At 46.5% G+C, this 20,054-nt stretch overlaps 1 protein-coding gene across 3 annotated transcripts in view; it reads right to left on the reverse strand.

The window, feature by feature from the left end:
- The window catches only part of cabin1 (calcineurin binding protein 1), a 40,662-nt gene that overhangs the window by 4,817 nt on the left and 15,791 nt on the right, over positions 1–20,054 (reverse strand). For all 3 annotated transcript variants that reach the window (XM_079346067.1, XM_079346066.1, XM_079346065.1), the window contains 5 exons: positions 19,222–19,335; positions 8,978–9,141; positions 8,783–8,879; positions 8,015–8,692; positions 4,378–4,452 (listed from right to left, as the gene is read on the reverse strand). In XM_079346067.1, coding sequence (XP_079202193.1) covers positions 4,378–4,452; positions 8,015–8,692; positions 8,783–8,879; positions 8,978–9,141; positions 19,222–19,335 — 1,128 coding nt within the window. The remainder of the gene's footprint in view (positions 1–4,377; positions 4,453–8,014; positions 8,693–8,782; positions 8,880–8,977; positions 9,142–19,221; positions 19,336–20,054) is intronic.

Here is a 20,054-nt window from a genome sequence, read left to right on the forward strand (position 1 = left end):
GTGTGTGTGTGTGTGTGTGTGTGTGTGTGTGTGTGTGTGTGTGTGTGTGTGTGTGTGTGTGTGTGTGTGTGTGTGTGTGTGTGTGTGTGTGTGTGTGTGTGTGTGTGTGTGTGTGTGTGTGTGTGTGTGTGTGTGTGTGTGTGTGTGTGTGTGTGTGTGTGTGTGTGTGTGTGTGTGTGTGTGTGTGTGTGTGTGTGTGTGTGTGTGTGTGTGTGTGTGTGTGTGTGTGTGTGTGTGTGTGTGTGTGTGTGTGTGTGTGTGTGTGTGTGTGTGTGTGTGTGTGTGTGTGTGTGTGTGTGTGTGTGTGTGTGTGTGTGTGTGTGTGTGTGTGTGTGTGTGTGTGTGTGTGTGTGTGTGTGTGTGTGTGTGTGTGTGTGTGTGTGTGTGTGTGTGTGTGTGTGTGTGTGTGTGTGTGTGTGTGTGTGTGTGTGTGTGTGTGTGTGTGTGTGTGTGTGTGTGTGTGTGTGTGTGTGTGTGTGTGTGTGTGTGTGTGTGTGTGTGTGTGTGTGTGTGTGTGTGTGTGTGTGTGTGTGTGTGTGTGTGTGTGTGTGTGTGTGTGTGTGTGTGTGTGTGTGTGTGTGTGTGTGTGTGTGTGTGTGTGTGTGTGTGTGTGTGTGTGTGTGTGTGTGTGTGTGTGTGTGTGTGTGTGTGTGTGTGTGTGTGTGTGTGTGTGTGTGTGTGTGTGTGTGTGTGTGTGTGTGTGTGTGTGTGTGTGTGTGCTGGACCGGGTGCTGCTGGGTGCTCTGCTCCACACCGCACCATGTCCCTCTGAGCCACTGCGCCGTGTGTCCTTTAGAGGACCACTTACAAACACAAGAGCTGCACAAACAACCTGCGACTACAGCCGCCCTGATCCCAGAGCCGCTGTCATGGCAACACTGAGGAGCACAGTTAAAAGAAATTAATACCCTTCTCTAGTTTTCTATGTAAAATGGATGAAAGGTTGGAGGGGAGGTAGACTTTCTATATGCAGCAGGTTTGTAAGCATGGAGAAGAACTGTGATTTAACAGTGAATAGGTAAATGTGACGTATTTTATGTCTTACAGTTTGTCAGGTTTCAAACTCCACATAAAACATCACACACACTCACACAGTCTGTAAGCTCAAGATCATTTGGCAATAACAGGGACCGCGTCTCTCCCTGACTCCGTCATTGTGCCGGGAGTCGAGGTCAAACTTGGTCTGAATCAGAGCAGCGTGTGATGAGGGGTCCCGGGGTGGGGTGGGGGGATTCACGCAGAGGCGACAGGAAACAGCGTCGCCTTTCCAAAGAAGCTGCAGACGGCGACGGATCCTTCATCCCCGACACGGCAGCTCCGAGCATGCAGCAGCTCCACAGCCGGCTTTGAGGATTCAGATCTCATGAATTAAACATCGGAAACAAAAGATACCAACAAGTCAGCTGCACCGTGTGCAGGAGAGAGAATAAAAAACAAAACAAACGCCAGCTGAGGAAATTGCAGCACATAGCATGCAGCGGGTGTGTGTGGACTCCTGCTCAGGGTTTGTCGTGTCCCACAATGTGAACTGAAAGATGGTTCACTGCAATTATCCAGATTGGGCTTTAAATCAGATTAGAGCAGCAGTAGATGCTGTGTGCAGGTTTTGGTCATCTCGCCAACACAATTGAAAGACTGGCCAAGCGAACATTTTGATTAAATTGCTCAAACAAATGGGACTGAGACCGGAGCAGCACACAGTCAGATTCTTGGATGTGTAAAAAACACAACAAACATCCAGGTCTGCTGATGTACACGCACAGAGCCTCTTAAAGATGTCAAACATCGTCCCCAGAGGAGGAGAGCAACAGTGAACTCTTTCACCTTTGACTCTTTTTTTCCTCCTGATGTGTCAAAGCCAGGAGGCAAACTCGGCACAGGTTATAAAACAGCTCCGCAGCACATCTCACTCTGCACTTGTGGGGGCTTGAAGGGATGTGCGAGTTTGTAAAAGGCAGGCAACAACTTCCAACAATGTCCTCGAGCTGAGAGCTTCCAAGGTGCCTGCAGAACCAGACGCTGTGCAGCAGGCACGACTCTCTCCTGAAAACATCTGACCGCAGCAGGACCAATCAGATCCAGCTGGACGTCGTCAGAGGGCGTCGGCTTCAGACTCCACGTGTGAGCTTCAAGTTAAAGCTCTCAAAGACACGCTGCCTTGCTCAAGGGCGCCTCAGGAAGTTAACTGTCACCTCTCCAGCTGCCAGACGAGTTTCACTAACGCATCAGGACTCGAACAGGCGACCCCCCCCTCCGGTTCCCAAACCCGAGTCCATCAGAGGTCTCACTCGGTGCTGGCAGCGCGCGGTGAAAACGCTTCACCTGACTTTTAAAAAAATTTATTGTCAGGCTTTTTTTTCATGCCTTTATTTGGAGAGAGGGAGAGAAAGTGGATAGCGTTAGAAATGTGGGAGTCAATCCCGGGGCTGCCCGTGTGAGGACTGTGGCCTCTACACACGGTGACGCGCACGCTGCTGCCGGCGGCCCCAAAGCACGGTCCACTCTCATGTTTGAGACACAGTACGTCTCTGTTTCTTCAGCAGCTGACAGGAGCGAGTATATCTCTGCTTTGTAAGGGAACCGTGGCTGAGCTGAATCAAATATTATCAAAATCTAAAACAAACAATCCGAGTGAGTCAGTGTGAAAAACGTTGGATGGACGTCGTTCTTGGAGGACAGCAGAAAAGTTTCACGCTGAATGATAACTGAATAGAATGACAGTCGAATCAAGGATAAAACAATAATAATTCTCCACTACAGAGCTCTTTCAGAGGATTTGAAAACAACATTCAGAGTCTCCACACGTCTGTCCCCGTGACGGACCAGTCCCTCTACCTTTAATAACCACCAACAGTCCTCATTCGTCTCTTCAGGTTTGTATGCTTTTGAGAAATGTGGGATCGGGCTTCCTGCTTCCTCTCCATCGTTATCTCAGAGTCTATTTATCACAGCAAACCGACAAAGACAAGAAAAACACCCGAGCAGAAAACGAGATGATAGGATCAGCGGACGAGGAAGAAACCGATTCATTCTGCCGACAGCTTCTTCTTCTCAGGAGCGGGAAGTTTTCTTTGGGGGGGGGGGGATCACCGTGACAACAGGATGTTGACGGTGTGGGCTGTAGGACGGATGTGAGGAAGGGGGGGGGGGGGGGGAGTCGCAGACACAGGAGGAGGCAGAGCTGGTAATGACTCGAGGAGGAATACGAACGCTCTGTTCGGCAGCAGAAGACAAAATGATGTCACGTCTTCAGAGACTCGTACGTCACGTGACGTTCAGCCTCGCTCACGTCTCATTATCATAATGTCTGTGTGAACCGAGGCCCAACCTGAAGCCGGCGAGGAGTTTGGCAGCGACAGTGCGAGGCTGTGGGGACGACAGGGAGCGTTTACACCACGCTGCTCGGCTATTTTTGGTAGCAGCCGGCTGGAGCGGGATAAATGTGAGTAAGTGTGGACACGACGATGTGACTAACCATTTAAGAACATCATACTACAGAGGCTTCGTGTCATCCTCCCACAGAACAGTCTACTAGAAACCTTCACTTCTTTAGTCATAGGTCTGTGTGCTGCTGATGCCTGTGAGGCTCCAGGTGAGACACATTATGTGTGATGGCATTCGTTTCATGCACTCAGATAAATAAAGAGCTCACAGCGCCACGTCTCAGAGTCTGTCTGCTGCTCTTTAAGTTTCCACAGGACGCCTGTGTTTGCAGCAGGTGCCGTGTAAAGGGAGCGTCAGTTCATCTGATGCTCGCGCTGCGAACACGCAGCACCGTGTGAATCTGTCCACACGCCGTTTATTCACTAACAACAAGCAGACTTTTACAAGCTGTTGATTGTGACTGCTCATATCACGCTTTCATTGCACAGCCTAACTGTGTACATTTAAAGCAATTATATATATATATATTTAAAAAAAGAAAGATAGTAGTATTTTTTTAACAGGCTGTCAACATGTTCATTTCTGCTGTAAAACCTTTCTTGTTTCTGTGTTGGTGACTTTGATGTTCCTGCAGTGTGGACCCTCAGTGAACTGCAGGATGTTGCTGCTCGGCGTGCGTTAGTTGTGTTGTCTGCTTGTGAAACCAAAAGCTTCCAAGCTAAATGAGAAACATGCTGTAGACGAATAAGACCGACGTGCTGGAGACTGTTTTTAATACATCGTTATGATGTCACCGAAGTGACATGATGACAACAGAAGATCTTTAAACATCATGAACTGCTGCAATCAAATGAACTGACCTTATAATCATTTCCTGACAGGATTCTTTTCTCATGAAAATAAACGTGCTGAGAGTAAAACCTTGAATCATTAAACACCTGAGAGGGGGAACAGCAGCAGCATGATGAGCGATGGACAGATTCATTGTTTTACCTGTCTTTGGGCAGAAGTGGCCAACTGTATCTGGCAGAACTTCACAGCTTGGTCCAGAGCGACGTCCTCGTCCACCTGAGAGGAGAACAGAAAACTGCTGTTAGCGCAGAGTCAAAGAAGCTTCATCACACACTCGGAACCAGCATGACCTCACACACTGCCTGAAAACGCACAACTGGAGTCTAAAAAAAATAACCAATGTAACTCCCCCAAATAACTTCAGAAATAATGACAGATGACTAAAAGAACATGTTTTTATTCCTGGAGTCTGCTCATACTTGACTGGAGGTATCGTTAGCAGAATCAGGAAGGAAACATGGTATCACATCATCTCTAATCCTTCCTCCATCTCATTCTATTCAATAAAACCTCCTCCTCATGCAGCTCATCACTTACGTTCTGATTGGTTATTCATAACGGTGCGTATCAAGGACCGCCCACCCACGTGACAGACAGGTGACTGCCACACCTGAGATTTATGAAGGGCGCTGTCTGCAGCGACGCAGTTTGAGATGTGTGACAGCTCGGGCTCGATGTGTGGATAATAAAGAAGAGAAACATTAAAAAGTTGGCTCGATCCACGCCGACATCAGACGAGCATCGAGCAAACACGCGCAGGCAGAGAAGAGACCAGGATTGTTCTTCCACTTCTATCAGAGTCTGGAGGATTTGGCCTGGTCTTCTGCCTGTGGTCACAGCAGCAGTAAAGAAAGGCCCGCTCGGGTTAGTGTGGCTGAATGTGTGGGTGTTAGCAAGCTTAGCTGCAGCCCTACATCACACACTGAGCAGTAATCTCGCTCACACAGCTGTTATGTTCCCTCCAGCAGACGCTTGTATGCATCAGTTCAGGGACCCCCAAAGGCTGAGTTTGGACTTTTTTTCCCCCCACAGCTGCCTCATTCTACTTTCCCAATGATGCCAATTCTTAAATGGACTGAGTCAATCTTCACTGCATCACAGCCCACTGCTTTCAATCCACGTCTCGTTCACCCCGAACAACATACCGTTTATGACGCATCGACTTCGACCAGGAATCACATAAATTCACTTCATGTGTCGGGACGTACGGCGCTCTGGTTCAAAACACTCCTCTGTCCGTGTGTCTAGAACTTTCCTTCAACATGTGTAGTAGTAGTAAAAGTCCGGTCATATATTCATAAGTCATTTGTGGATAGGAAACATGTCAGGTCTCGCTGTGGCTTCTTTCTCTAATGGGTGTGTCTGAGGAATGACAAACATCTAAAGAGCACAGGGAGCATCTCAAACCTCTCTCTCTCCCTCTCTGCTGCCCTCCCACTCTGACAAGGCAGCCTCTATAAGGCCAATTGATCTTCAGCTCAATATCCCTGTATCAGGCGAGGTGGGCTGCTCTGCAACCGTACCATCGATGTCTTAGAAAGCTCTGAACTTTGACGAAGAGAAAAGAGGAGCGAGGGACGCGAGCTGTCAGGAGACGTGAAGAGAAGCTGCTCGCGGTGCTTCTTATGGAGGAGGAGGTGAACAGTGAAAAACACCTCTAACACAACTAAACTCCTGAAAATACCTGCATTATTTTAGATATATGTTCGTCACATCGGGGGGGGGGGACTATACCCGTTTAGTTTAGTTGAGCAGTTGAAACTCTGAAGCTGAAGCTAAAGCTTTGAGCGCCCACCCCCGAAATCATTACAATAAGAACTTATATCACAATAAAACATATTACAAAGTGCAGAGTACAAGAGTCAGACAGGAGGGGGGTCTCCTGAGGTACGACGTCACGTTTAAAAAAAAAAAAGGTACCATGAATCAACTTTGGAGAGTCAGTTCATTCAAGATAAGCAGTTTGTTGTTATGACGGTCACGAGTCTCAGACTGAATGTGACTGTCAGTGTGAGCAGCATGTTCATGCTCATAATGATAATCAAAGACACTTTGTTTAACTCTTTAGGTCATTGAGGGGAAAATCAACCAGCTCCAAACACAGTCTCAGGACCAACCAGTGTAATCACAACTCTCTGACAGCTCAGTGATGAGGAGACACGTTCAGAGTCCTTCCAAAAGGAAACGAAACTCCTCACCTACAAATCCCTTGTAATGTAGAAACACACACCAGCACTGTACCAGCACCGCCCCCTCTTTCTAAAGAAGCATCACGCAGAGCAAAGACGAACTCGACCACAGCTGAGTTGACTGTTCTTACACTAAAGCAGGGAAAGCACCTGTAAGCCCTGCTAAGTTACAACAAGGGGAGTTTCCCCAGATACTACTGTGTGTAAGTGTGCTTTACTTTGAGATAACCACAGAGGACTAAGACCTCCAGAGCGTCTTCTGGATCCATGATCACATGATGCCAAAGAGTTTAGTGACAAAATAAAAGCTGCTTCATTTCTGAGAAACACAAATGGAAGCTTCATGTCGCCCGTGCATGCTCTCAGGCGCCACATGTGTGTAGGAACCAACCACAGAAAATAAACAATTACCTTTACTACTTATTGTGCAGAAAAGCTATTTTTACTTTCAATCTTACTTTTGATTCATTCAACACAAAGCTGTTGCAAGCAGCGGTGGATATATTAAAAAAAACCTTGCTGGTCTCTCACAGCCTAAACATGCCAAACATCTTGGCTTTCACTTCCGTGTTGATTGTTGTCGAACGATGTTTAGAGAACAAAAAAATGAAGTGATACGTTCAAAGGCAAAGCTGAAGTATCACCGAGCAGCAGGGTCTACAGGTCTTACTGTAGGCATCACGGGCCTGCTGCAGATACGACAGTTTCTTTAATCCGCTGATCAAAAAGCTGTTTAAAGATCTGAATTATTTTATACCTGCAAAAGTTTCAAAGTTTAATGCAAAGCTCAGGGACCTTATCTCCTGTGTTGTATCAACTTCTCAGTATTCAAACCATATTTGAAAATATTCCTCCCAAAAATGACTTTGTAATTGTGTGCACTGAGACGATCAGTTTAATCTAAGTGACAATTTTAGTCCTCTCCAGAAAAACATCCGTCTGTAAGAGAAGTCTTCACTTTGAGTTTCCATCAAAGGGAGCGAGCGCAGATCATCAGCTCCTGTCTGAATTAGCAGCTCGGAAACATTTGGGGGGTTTTCACAGAAAACACAGGTCAACCGGCAAAGTATATGTGCAGCATGCAACACAGTCATTCTGAGAACGAACAACGTGAGCAGGAAACAGGCCGGCACGTTCGTGCTCATCAGATCCACGATTCAAAGTCTCCAGGATCTGCTCCAAGTCGTCTGGAGGAATTGCTCCGCTGCGAGCCTCAGCACCAGGCAGGGAGTGACTGATCAGCCAAGAAAAGAAATCAAAATCGATTTTTGGAAGTCATGGATCTTTTTAAAGTCTCAAAAGATCAGAATCTCCCTTTCTACACAAAACTGCTTTTTATTTTCTGCCTCGGAAGAAAACCGTTTAAAGTGAAGGCTGAAAGAGCTCAGTCATGACGTTACACACAGGATGCACTGTTGTGTTATTACTTCATCAAGCACATTACTGTATGATTCTTATTGATTGCAGGGCCCTGGATGTAACTGCATAGAAGTCATACAGTGAGTGAGGACGATGATAAGACATGATGACGACACATGTCCTCTGTGTCCCAGCAGAGGTATTTGGTGCAAAAAAAAAAAAAGGTTTACCTGTTTTATGAGCATGTAGGTCTCAGACATGATCTTCTCAATGCGTCCCAGATCGTAGGTCATGACTTTCTGTCCCTGCTGCCAAACCCTGTAGGCATCAAGCAGCAACGTCTTCCCAGACTCGACATCTTCAAGAAGCTTCCTCTTCCTGTTCGGCCTCCGCGCAGAGCCCTGATCCGTCCCGCTGGCTGCCACAGTGACCTTGAGTGCTGAAGCTTGTAGCTGCTGCTGCCTGGAACTGATACTCAGCTCCTCTAGAGACAGCTCTGGTGTCCGGCCGCTGTCGCTCACTTTCTGCAGGGGCTCCACAGACGCTAGCGAGCTCTCGGCCTCTGTTTGCTTGCCCTGAGAATCGGTGGTGGCAGAGGGCCTCCTCCAGTTTCCACAGTCCAGCTCCATGGGTTCCTCTGGACCTGCTTTCTGCCCGTCAGTCTCCGCCTTCCCGGAGTAACCCTCCTGAGCTTTACTCCCTTTGTCTATGGAGAGCGGTGGTGGGTGGATGAGCTGCGGCTGAGAGGCGTCCCTGGGCCCGGCGTCAGTGGCAGCCGCTCCCTCGGTGAGTCCAGGCTTCTTCGGCAGTGCATGTTTGCCGTCCTCCGAACCGGGCCGGCTGGATGCGTCTGTTGTGGTCATCTCCCCCATGGAGGGCGCGGGCGCTTTGTGAAGCTGCTCAGACACCTGAGAGAAAACAGAACCCTGTCAAAACACGGAGCGAGCGCAGCTCCCCGTGTGTATACGTGTGCGTGTGGTGATTTGCGCTTCCCTTACCCCTGAGAGACTCTTGAGATTGTCCTCCAGGACTTTTACAGTTAGGAAAAATGCTCTCTTGGCCAAAACCTGCCGATCAACATCCCGTAAATACTTCCTTCATGGAGGAGAACGAAGAGAAGAGAGCAAGGCCATGAGGAGCAGACACATAATAGATGACAGAAACAGCAGGCGTCAAACAGAGACGGTCCTTACTTTCCCTGGTCAGGGGTTCTCTGCAGCATGAAAGAGACTTTCAGAAGGGTGTCGTGATCCTTGAGCTGAGACAGCACCTCCAGCAAGAGGACAATGGATCGGTTCATATGAGATGCAAAACTCCCTGGGCGATCAATCTCATCTACTGGAATACGCCAGATGCCCTGGAGAGAAAAAGCAGAAGAGGAAGAAGCATGAGTTAAGTCCCGACGCAGGGTTCAGTGGCATGACATTATTCAGAAGAAGTGGAGGAGGACAAACGCTCTGAAGGTGGAGCCGCCTACGTGAAACAGGCTCATGTTTTGTCGGATCAAAGTTTACATCTGAGGTCCACGCCCTGTTGCTACTTGAAGTTTTGTCATGCATATGGACAAAATCAGCGTCAGTGTATTATGGTGAGAAAAAAAAAAGAAAAGAAACAAAGCAGAGAAACTAGGAGTGAAAAACATGGCATGGAAAGATAAAAACTTTAATGAGGGGATGGAAAGGCGGCAGGAGAGATCTTTTGGACTGGCTTGCTACAGTAGAGTATGTAGGAGGTGGTAAGTGAGAGATTGGGGGGGGGGGGGGGGCGCTTTCTGTCTCTGGGCACACATGAGAGGAAGCCTCATTAGAGCTCAGCTCTGTCCGAGCAATGCAACAGACCAGCTGACCGTCTGCCAATAAACACAGTCCCTCCTTTGCAGGAAGCCAGTTGAGGTGCTTTTTGATGCTGGAGTCTCTCTCTCTCTCTCTCTCTCTCTCTCTTTCCTCGGTGAGCACATGTCCTCTCAGCAGGTGGAGCGAGGCGAGGTTCTGCTCTCTGACGCTACTGACGACAGTGCAGATGGTGGCCTAGGCTGTGTACAGTCATCAAGCACATGGCACCGAGTGAAGCTTGTGGCCTCAGAGAATGTGTGCGAGACCAAACAATGGAAGAGAAAAAAAAAAAAAAAAAAAGACCACATCATGGAGGGAAATGAACAGGACAAATTAGATGGCTCCATCAGCTACTGAAGGCTACCAGGGGAGGGGAGGGTGGGCTGCTCCTCCTCACAGACAGCTCCAGATTGGCAGATGACATTTTCAAAGCCACTGGAGAGGAACAAAGCAGGAACGAGAGGCTAAATAAACCCATCACAACAAATGAGATTCTTGAGGATGGACTTCTCGGAATCAGTCAAATATAACCTCTTTAACGCGCTGCAGAGAGTCAGCCCATGCATCTGAGTGTGTTCCCCCCCAGTTTCCTTTGACAGTCTTGAATCGGGCCCGCAAGATTCATTTTTCACATATTTGGGAAACTGAATGATCAGTACCAGCCTCCTGTCACGACTCATTTAGAGACACTTATTTTTGAAATGATGTTAAAGGGTCTTCTTCAACTGGTGACCCTCAATCAAACCTAGAAAGGCAAACGAATGACCGTGAACATGACCAGATTTTATGATTGCCATATGACACAATTAGGCTCGGAAAGGTCTTAACCTCTCACTGCACAGATTACCAGAAGCCTCCAAAGGGAGCAGGAAAAGTATGCTGAGGGAGTGGGCGGGGCTCACTTCGAAAAAACATCTCTAATGGAGGAGAGTCGTTCTTCATCAGAGAACCGTCCATTCAGTAAATCTGTTTAGGGAAAGCATAGCCATGGCTTTACACAGATTATACTCCAGCACAACAGCTAAAGCTGATTTGTAAGACTTTAACTGCAATGATTTTAAGCATCTTTTTATTTTTCACTTTTTATTTTATTTTTTTATGAGAGAGAGAGAGAGAAAAAAAAAAAAGACCACTGCTTGTCTGATATCTGGAGCGACAGATTTGGTCAATACAGAGATGAGACAGAGATTAAGATGCATCACGGACTAGAGACAAATACATGACCGGGGAGGGGTTAGGTACAACTGAAATCTGATCTTTTCTTCATTTCATAATCAGGATTAAAAAGGGTCCTCTGTTTAGAACAAGAGGAAGAGGAGAAGTCATGTTCTGAAGTTAAATTAATTTGTCACTAATTCAAAGTTTAAAAACTTAAAGAAGCACCGCGCAGCAAACAAGAAGGGCAAAGGAAGTACACACCTCCAGTATGCATTATATTTTACCTGGTCAAATCCTTAAAGGCCACATATTAAGTAAAATACACTTTACCATGATGTTCTAACACTAACGTGCGTCTCTTGTCCGTCTGCAAACCTGCTCAAACAGGCCGTTTGGAGATTCTCCCTTCATGACATCACAAAGGGCAGTAACCCCTCCCACAGCTAGGTGTTTGTTCTGCCTTCTCACTGCTCGGGCCACCATTGGCCCTACCAGAGAGGGGGCGTGGTCAGACAGCTCGTTTGCATGTAAAACAAAACGAAAAAAACTCAACTATATTTATTTGATGTTTTCTCGATGTATGCAAAGCCTTCAATAGAATAAATCACTAAATTATTTATTAATTACAAACAGACATCTGATCAGAATATTACATTTCAGGTATTTGCATGAGTCCATATGAGCTGGGTGGGGCAGGAGTATATCTGATGTCAGCACTGCTCTTTAACCTGCATATGGACGATCTCTCTGAACAGCTTAAAGCTTGTATGCTACAGACAGGATCTGTGGACATGCATTAATGCAGCGGCTGACCCCACTGGACACGCCCCCTGAGCTGGTGGGGGTTCAGTGCCTTGCTCAAAGGCACCTTGGCAGTGTTCGAGAAGTGATCTGGAAACCTCTCCAGCTACCAAATCAACTTCCATATTTTGGTCCGCATCCGGACTTGACCGGCCGCCCCCAGAATTTAATGTACGCTGACGACTTAGTACTCTTGCCACCTTTTACTTCTGGACTCCAGCAGTGTTGATAGTTAAATCCAAAGACGACAAATATTCCTTTTTTTTATTTTTTATCTCTGATCGAGCACCGAACGTGGTGCATAAAGTCAAATATCTCGGACATATTATCAGGAACGACTTGAGTGATGATGTGCAGCGTCAGCCCTGTAAACTTTATGCTCAAGAGCACATGCTGGCATGAACATTTCAAATGTGTACAGACGATGTAAAAAAACAGGGCCGTTCAGAGCTCATTGCACTTCGCTGTATCCCGCCCACTCATGGTGCGATTACCGTCGAGCTAAAAGGAAAAAGTTACAGGTAGCATATAATGATGGACGAGCGCTAGTCAGATGTTTGTCTTCAATGATGTCTCAACATTTCACACTGGTTTGAGATATATAAATGTGTGCGTCGATTACATAAGTCAGAAAACGTTATTATAAGACTGAGTGAACCGAGGTATTCATCATGTTTCTGGAAACATTGGGGTAAATGTGTCTTTGAATTTTAATCACATTCAAACCGTGGAACATATTTTATATATCCTTTTTTTTCTAAATATCCTGTATTTGTATTTATTGTGCTTTCTGTATCAAGATATGGACCTACAGGTCTGAAAGAAAGTATCAAGTAAAGACACAGGAACAGCCTTCTGCAGCAGGGCGGACAGAGAGGTAACTAAATCCAGGGTCAGAGTTGATTTAGAACAAGAAACTTCACAGACATGTTTTGTGGAGCTCTGACACTTAACTAACATTAAATCAGAGAACAATATGTGACCTTTCATGAGATCACCACACACACTTTACAATTAAGTGAAACAAATGTCCAGTAAGTATGAAAAGCAAACTTACAGGTTTCTCAATCTATTCCGTAAAAAATCTAAACCAGGACAAACATTTTCTCGATCATTTCAAAAGCTCTGAAAGCCCAAGTAGAGGGTTTGATAAGTGCTCATGAAACAGACTGAAATGAAGACTGAGGCCTCTTTGAGGAGCAAAAGCAATGAGGTTAAAGGTTAGAGCCTCAGACGACAGCTCACTACAGAATCAACCTCTTTTACTTTCGACCTCAAAGTTCCTCGACGAGTGATGCACAACTTAAACATGCACAGGACAAAATCAGAACAGACACTTAGAGGCGCTACTTTGTCCACAGGGGGCGCTGAAAACGGACACAAACTGAGAGTTCCTCACAGGGACATGAACCCACCACCACCACAGTAACCAACTGAGACACTCAGCTCCTTCTGGAAAACACTTTATGATCCAACATCTGAACAATGTTTCTTTGAAAAGTCGTGATTTGTCCTCTCCTTCCTTTGAAAAAGGCAAAACTAAATAATGGCTGACTGCTTAACAACAACCTCAACTGTAGCTTTAAAAAAAAAAAAAAAAAAAACTTTCATAACACCCGACGGTGAAAGGCTGGGCATGAATCCAACACATGGAGCATGTTCAAACATATTACCTGCAGGGAAGTTACACACACTCAGGGCTGATCGGTCTTGTAACAACAAGCTGTAAGCTCAGCAGATTGGTAAAAACTTAAGACTGTGTGAGTCCATTTCCTACACATCAAAGACGACAAGCTACCTGTGAATAGTAACAGCAGTCTGCAGGTGGATGGTATAACACGACTCTTTTTGAACCTACAGGAATTAGAGATGCACACTCAGCGTGCAGCTGTCTTAAAAAAACACGACACTCAAAGTATTACAGAGACTCAACATGACTCAGGAACTCCACGGCACCAAGCTGCGCTGCATTTTGTGAAAAAGTCAAAGAGGGAAAGCGACTCACCATCACCAAAGAAAGCTACTCCACGGCGTCTGTGTTCGTATTCTTTTGGACATTTTCCTGCTGGCGACAGGCACAAGCAGCCCTGGCAGTGCCTCCACCCTGAGAGAGGCTCACAGAGCGAGGGGTGGGCTGCATTTGGGTGCTCGGGCAGCGAGAGTCGCGGGAGAGGAGAGGAGGGAAGCACCGCTGCACGCGAAGAAGAAGCGGAGGAGAATGGCAGCTACCTCGCCGAGATGAGAAACAGCGCTGAAGTCAGGGCCTACGAGCTCTGTATGCCACTGACAGACGAGCCGACTCGTTCCTCTCCTGCTTTCAAACCCTGCCATCTCAAAACAAAAACACCCACGCACTCTATCTCCGCTCTCCCCTGACCCCAGCCTGCTGGAGTTCTCCCCCCGCCCCCCCTTTCCTTTCCCTTGCACTATACACAGCGTACAACCAATCAGCGTAGACCTCTGCCAGCCAATCGGAGGCAAGCGGAGAAACTCCCGCCCATGAGTGCACACCCCCACACAATACACACAAACAGAGGAGTGAGTGAGTGAGGGAGAGAGAGAGAGTAATGAGGAAACAGGAGTGCAACGGAGAGAGCGGATGAGCAGGGCGAATAAGAGGCAGGGGGAGGGGGGAGAGCGTGATCACCCTGAAGACGGAGCAACAGGAAAAGAACAAGAGAAGCTAAACTGGCTGAACAAATGAACTCAGTGCCACCACATGGGTGTAGTAGGAGGCGTGAGGAGGATGGAGCATTAATCGAGAAAAAAAAATAAAAAAATAACCGCAGAACTTGAAGAGAGAAAAAGACAGGTTTGTGTCAGAGAAGCCCACATGGAAGCACAGAAACACAGAGCTGCAGAGCTGCCTGAACAGATCAGACTCTGTTGCCTACACACACTCTCAGCGTTTCCTCAGCCCTCAACTTCTTCCTTTCCTCTCTGTCCTCTATTGTCGTGTCTCTAAAGCTGGCCACCACAAACATATCAAGACAAACACACCTTGTTTTTCCTGATTCCTGCTGCGTGTGTGAGGGGACCAAAAATAAAAAATAAAAAATGTCAAGCTGAAACTGAAGAGAGAGCAGAAGAAGACCATGAAAAACAAACAGGCAGCCAGACTTAACCCTCCAACATGCAAATATATCAACTTCTACAAACTGTTCATTCGGCCAATACTCCGCCCCACAGAGAGAGAGAGAACAACAACAATGTTCTCCCGAGCCGAGCTCCACCTACAGCACGCTGCACTGCTGAGCGCACAAATGTTTGAGTCATACATCAAACCGAGGCAAGAAAAGCGAGCGTTACTGCTCCCCTGCAGGTCCAAAAACCTCAGCTGATCTGACAGAACAAGACACCGAGCCTGCCTGAAAGACACGTTATAAATCAGACAGAAACACTCGTTCTGATAAGACAAGAGTCTGTGGAAAAGATGTTCTCAAAAAACATTACAAGAGCAACACATGAAGTCGGAGTTTACTCCGAAATGTGGCAACAAGGACATCCATTTCCTCTGGAGATCTGAAGAGAGCGAACGTGTGAGTGGTGGAAGAACGTGTGAGCAGGAGCCTGTGTGTGTGAGAGAGTGTGTGTGTGTGTGTGTGTGTGTGTGTGTGTGAGGGTAAGGGGAAGAGGGAGGAGGTAACACTGTGCTTGTCTGAACATCTGACTCTTCCCGATCATCAGTCATGCAGAGCATCAAGGCGGTTTGACGTGAGAACAAACATCCACCTTTGCTGCTGTGAAACGTCTGCACAGTAAATGTTTGAGCATGAACTCAGTATTTTACAACAATGATTATAAGCTCACAAGGCATTTTGCAGTAGTTTTCCAGGTGTGTGTGTGTGTGTGTGTGTGTGTGTGTGTGTGTGTGTGTGTGTGTGTGTGTGTGTGTGTGTGTGTGTGTGTGTGTGTGTGTGTGTGTGTGTGTGTGTGTGTGTGTGTGTGTGTGTGTGTGTGATGAAACATACAGGCGACCAGGCGATTCCTTAAACACAGATTTGAAGCATTACAGAATTTGATGAACATATGCAAACGGCTTTATGTTGCTCGCTTCCAGATATCAGAAGTTGTCTAAATGTTTTCCTCCGGCCGTGTGTCAGCCTAGTGCTTCCCTTCTGAGCGCCACAGTCTTTTTAAAAAAAAATGGTTTCTAACGAGGAGAGGGCGTTCGCAGCAGCTGCAGCTCCGAGTGCTCAAGTTAACAGAAAAAACGTCATCTTTTCAGAAAGGCTCTGTTGGCGTCACCGCCGCTGTTTTCCACATTTACGTTATTCACTGCTATCAAGAGTCGGGCCGGTGATAAGAATATCAATTCACTAGTACATAATTATTATATTCCAAATTTAAAATCGATTTCTGTCCTTGTAATGACACCCTGTCTCCACTGGGGGCGCTGTGGCTTCAGGTCAGGCACGACTATGCACTTCACTTTGTGTCCGTGCCATGACTGCACCGTCCACGATTTTGCTGCAAATTCAGCTCAGACACAAATGTGCACTTTAGATCACTCTCTACTTGATGTTTTATTTGAATTTCCCTCGGGATCAATAAAGTATCTATCTATCTATCTATCTATTTATTAAAGAATAATGCAAAGATAAAAGAGTCACTTTGTTCTCCACCTGTACAAACACTGCACACATCATTAAAGAACAAATATCAGAAGAACCTGTGATGACTTATCTGTACTGTCGAAACGATATCGAAGCGTGTCAGAGTCCACACGTCTGTTAAAGGCAGAAACACTTTTGACCAGCTGTTACAGCTTGGTTGAAATTCTTTGACAGAACTTCCAAGTGTCGGCTCGCTGGCTGTCGTCCTCCAAGACGGCGGCCCGGGTGTAACGCTTCATGTATCACGCTGCTTTTAACTCAAGAGATCAGAGACTGTCAGCAGCGTCTGCAGCACATGGAGCGGAGCGACTTGTGCGAGGAGGTTCCGCAGCCTGTGTTCGTGGCACACGCTCGTACCCGCTGAGCTCAACCAACCACGCCACAAAGACAAGACAGCATACCGCTCATGAACATCAGGCAGGTAATAATCCACACAGTGATCAGACACAAACATCCTAACCATTTAAATCAGAAGCCTGCAGTGACAAAACAAAAACACACCAAGCACCAACCAATCAACTCTCTGTCTGGGACTGTAAACATGAAGCTAGACTCAAGCTGCGTCATTCCCAGATCAATAACTAGTATTATTATTCTTCATGTTGGGCTGACATGTACAGACCAGGTGAGACAGGAAACAGGACTTGGGGTCATTTATGAATGCTTTCATCAGTCACTGAAGGTGGGCCGCTCTGGAAGAGCACATTTCACACACGAACGCTGCACACAGGCCACACAGCTGAACATACAATAAGAGTTACAAGATGTGTCCCGTCTGAAATCGTTATCAGCTTTATAAATAGAGTCACATATCAGCGTGGCACTAAACACAGCGCTCATAAACACTGAGAACAGCTCAGAGTCCAAATGTCTGCAATGAACAAACCAAACGCCTCAAACTCCCGTGCATTCATGAGAGCGCCACTGATATTAGCATACCCAGTGAATATTGGTATCTGCTTAGCTTATGGTAGATAGCCTTATATTCGAGCATCATTGTAGTAACACAGCAGTTCTCTGTAGTGTGCTATATGGATGAAATTATTGATCATTGATTCAAACGTTATGATTAGTTAAGGTTCATCATTTGTCTATAAGTGAGCTTCTTCTCTTAGAAAGGAGTCCCACTGACAACTATAAATAATGCAACACAAGCTCATCTGGATCATGTCTAAACAGCACTATATAGGTTACCTTCTGCAGGCCGCAGTTCATGTAAGGCAGCCAAAGCAAGAAGGAAAAGTAGGGCATCGTGACCTACATCAGGGATGTTTTCACCCACACACTCAATGAGGTGAGGACTCAGAGTCAAGTGTCCCATCTCTGTGTCGGATGTGATGAAGAATCTCTGTGCTCGAACCGACGACCGGCGAGGTCAAATCATAGATGTATATCTGTCAAAGACTGACAGCATGAGGTCAAGCTTTTTGGAGATTTTTAACGATGTTGATCAGAAGAGCGCGGAGCACAACAAACAGAAACGATCTCCTGCTCAGTGTCACCAGTTTATTAGAAAAAAAAAAAAAAACACAAAGTGTGCTTCCTCAGAAAGGTTGTGAGGTTTTCTCATAAACTGCTGATGAACTTGATTGAAGGCTTGTAGTTCTGAGTGACGCTGTGAGCTAAACTGGAACGCTCGTATCTGCTGTTCTTATGAGGCTAACAAAGAAAAACACAGGCCGTGTATCCAGCGTTTAAGGGTTCAACTTTTGTGAAAGTGATCAGCAGCCAGAACTCCGACAAATTTGAAACTGCCGTGTTTGAGAAATATTTCGAAGGGTTCGTGCAGCCCTGTGTTGGAGAGAGAGAGAGAGAGGGATGGCTTGCTTTGAGAGGAACAGTAAAGCTCTGACAGTTGGGATGCCAGGGTGGCAGGTTTGTCTCCAGAAGGGGCTCTGTGAGAACCCAGAGGGAGCCAGAGCGATGCAGAGCTCTCCTCCAGATCAGAGCTGGCCCGCATCACTTCAACGCCCGCTAACCACCACGCAGCGTTCAACTCACCCCCCCCCAAAAAAAAGAACTTCGACGCCTCAACAGACAACCACGTGGTGAGGAGGCGCCGACATGATGTGACGCTCCGCTCACACGATCTGCTTATTAACTAAAGTCTGAACAATGAAGCTTTGACAAATCACACCAGGGACACGTCACAGTGTAAGCCCATTTCTGCCGGCGTTGACGTGACATAATATCAACCTCCAGAGAAAAGAGGTAAATAATCTGACATGCAGAACAGATGAAAGAGTCCGGCAGTAATCTCCTGCAGTGGAACCCAACAGAGGCCTTGTAATTCTGAGAGGCAGAGAATTAAAAAAAAAAAAACCCTCCTGCTGGGTGACTCCATTTCTAGCAGCGCTTTTATCTACTCATCTATTTAGGGCTGATTTTAGTGCATCCAATTGAATTATGTGAGTAAGATGTGTGACAAGGGTAAACCTAACTGTACTACGCCAATCATACGCCCACGGCGAACATGCAGGCAGCTCATTAGCCACAGTGCCGAGAACACACTTCCCCTGTTCTTCCTCTGGTAGCCTCCATTAGCTGCTATTCTGCTGCCATGCTTTACAATAAAGCTCGAGAGTGAACCTGAGACAAAACGTGGTTGGTGAAGTTTAAGTTTAACTGCATTGTCTCACTGTTTCAAACAAAGCATGTGCAGAGAGCGCCTTCAAAAACCACCGATACTTAAACACGACACACGGCCGCCACCGCCGCCGCCTTGTGATGGCGACTGTTTACCCCATGAAGGGAGAGTGAAGACAACGTGCATTGACGGGTACATTCTCAGCAGGCCACTTTGATAACCGTTTGTTTCTGTCACGGGGAGAAAAAAAAACAAAAAACATTTGTGTTTGGTTCTGCGTGTGATGTGTCAACAAAGATGATGATACCTTAATCATTTTCGGTGTTGCCAATAAACCCGGTGATGACGGATGTTCTAACAATGTCTTAAGAAACGTGTGGTGACATAATGACGGGGTGGCTGGTGGTGGGCGGGGAGGAGGAGGCAGGGTGACGTTGACTTACATTGAACAGGTTTGTCTTGTTTCTTTCACAGAAAAGTCCTTGTGCTGGCATGTGCTTCAGCTGTTGCCATGGGACACTGCTTCCTAGCAACACATCTCGTGCCCACCGTAGGTTCTGTGGAGAGAAATAAATACATAGATGGAAAAAAAAAAAAAAAACAACATACATGTTTGCATACTTTAATCTACCGGCGGTATTAATCAGACGGGGGATTTCCCTGCTTTATCAGCAGATGACAAACACATTCCAGCGTGCCGTGTTTAATGTCTGCTGAGAAGAAAAGCAGAACCTGTAAACAAAACGCAGGAGCCCTTTCACGACGGAGTGACTCACAATTCAGTGTCGACACCTGTATCATGTTTGAACAGATAGCTATGCTAACGCCACTTCATGTCATCTTTTCACAATGCCACTCGGCTATGGGCATGAAATGACAGGCTGCCTCTCCTGGAGTGAGGATAAAGGCCGGCAGTCAATGCGAGTGAAGCGCGGAGGCTTTTAACGCTGGATGTGGCAGCTTGTACAGGCAGCTAAGCAACCCGCGTAAACAAGCATCACATCCACTACCCGAGTCCTCGCCACTACCTGGATGCATTTTGTTTTCATCCAGGCTGCTGTTTAGTTCTCTACAGGCAAAAAATAAATAAAGTACAACCTCCCTGCTTCTACAGTTATTCCACACTGAATTGAGCCTCAGGGAAATTATCTTTATTGAGCTTACTAATCGCTTGGCTTGTGACTGATATTAATGAGAACAAATGTTTCTTACGTCTCGTAAGCAATGAAACCCATGATGCTTGTCAAAGTATAATAGACAACAAATTTTTATTTTT

The sequence above is a fragment of the Symphodus melops genome, assembly GCF_947650265.1.
Source record: "Symphodus melops genome assembly, chromosome: 1".
Classification (NCBI taxonomy): Eukaryota; Metazoa; Chordata; class Actinopteri; order Labriformes; family Labridae; genus Symphodus; species Symphodus melops.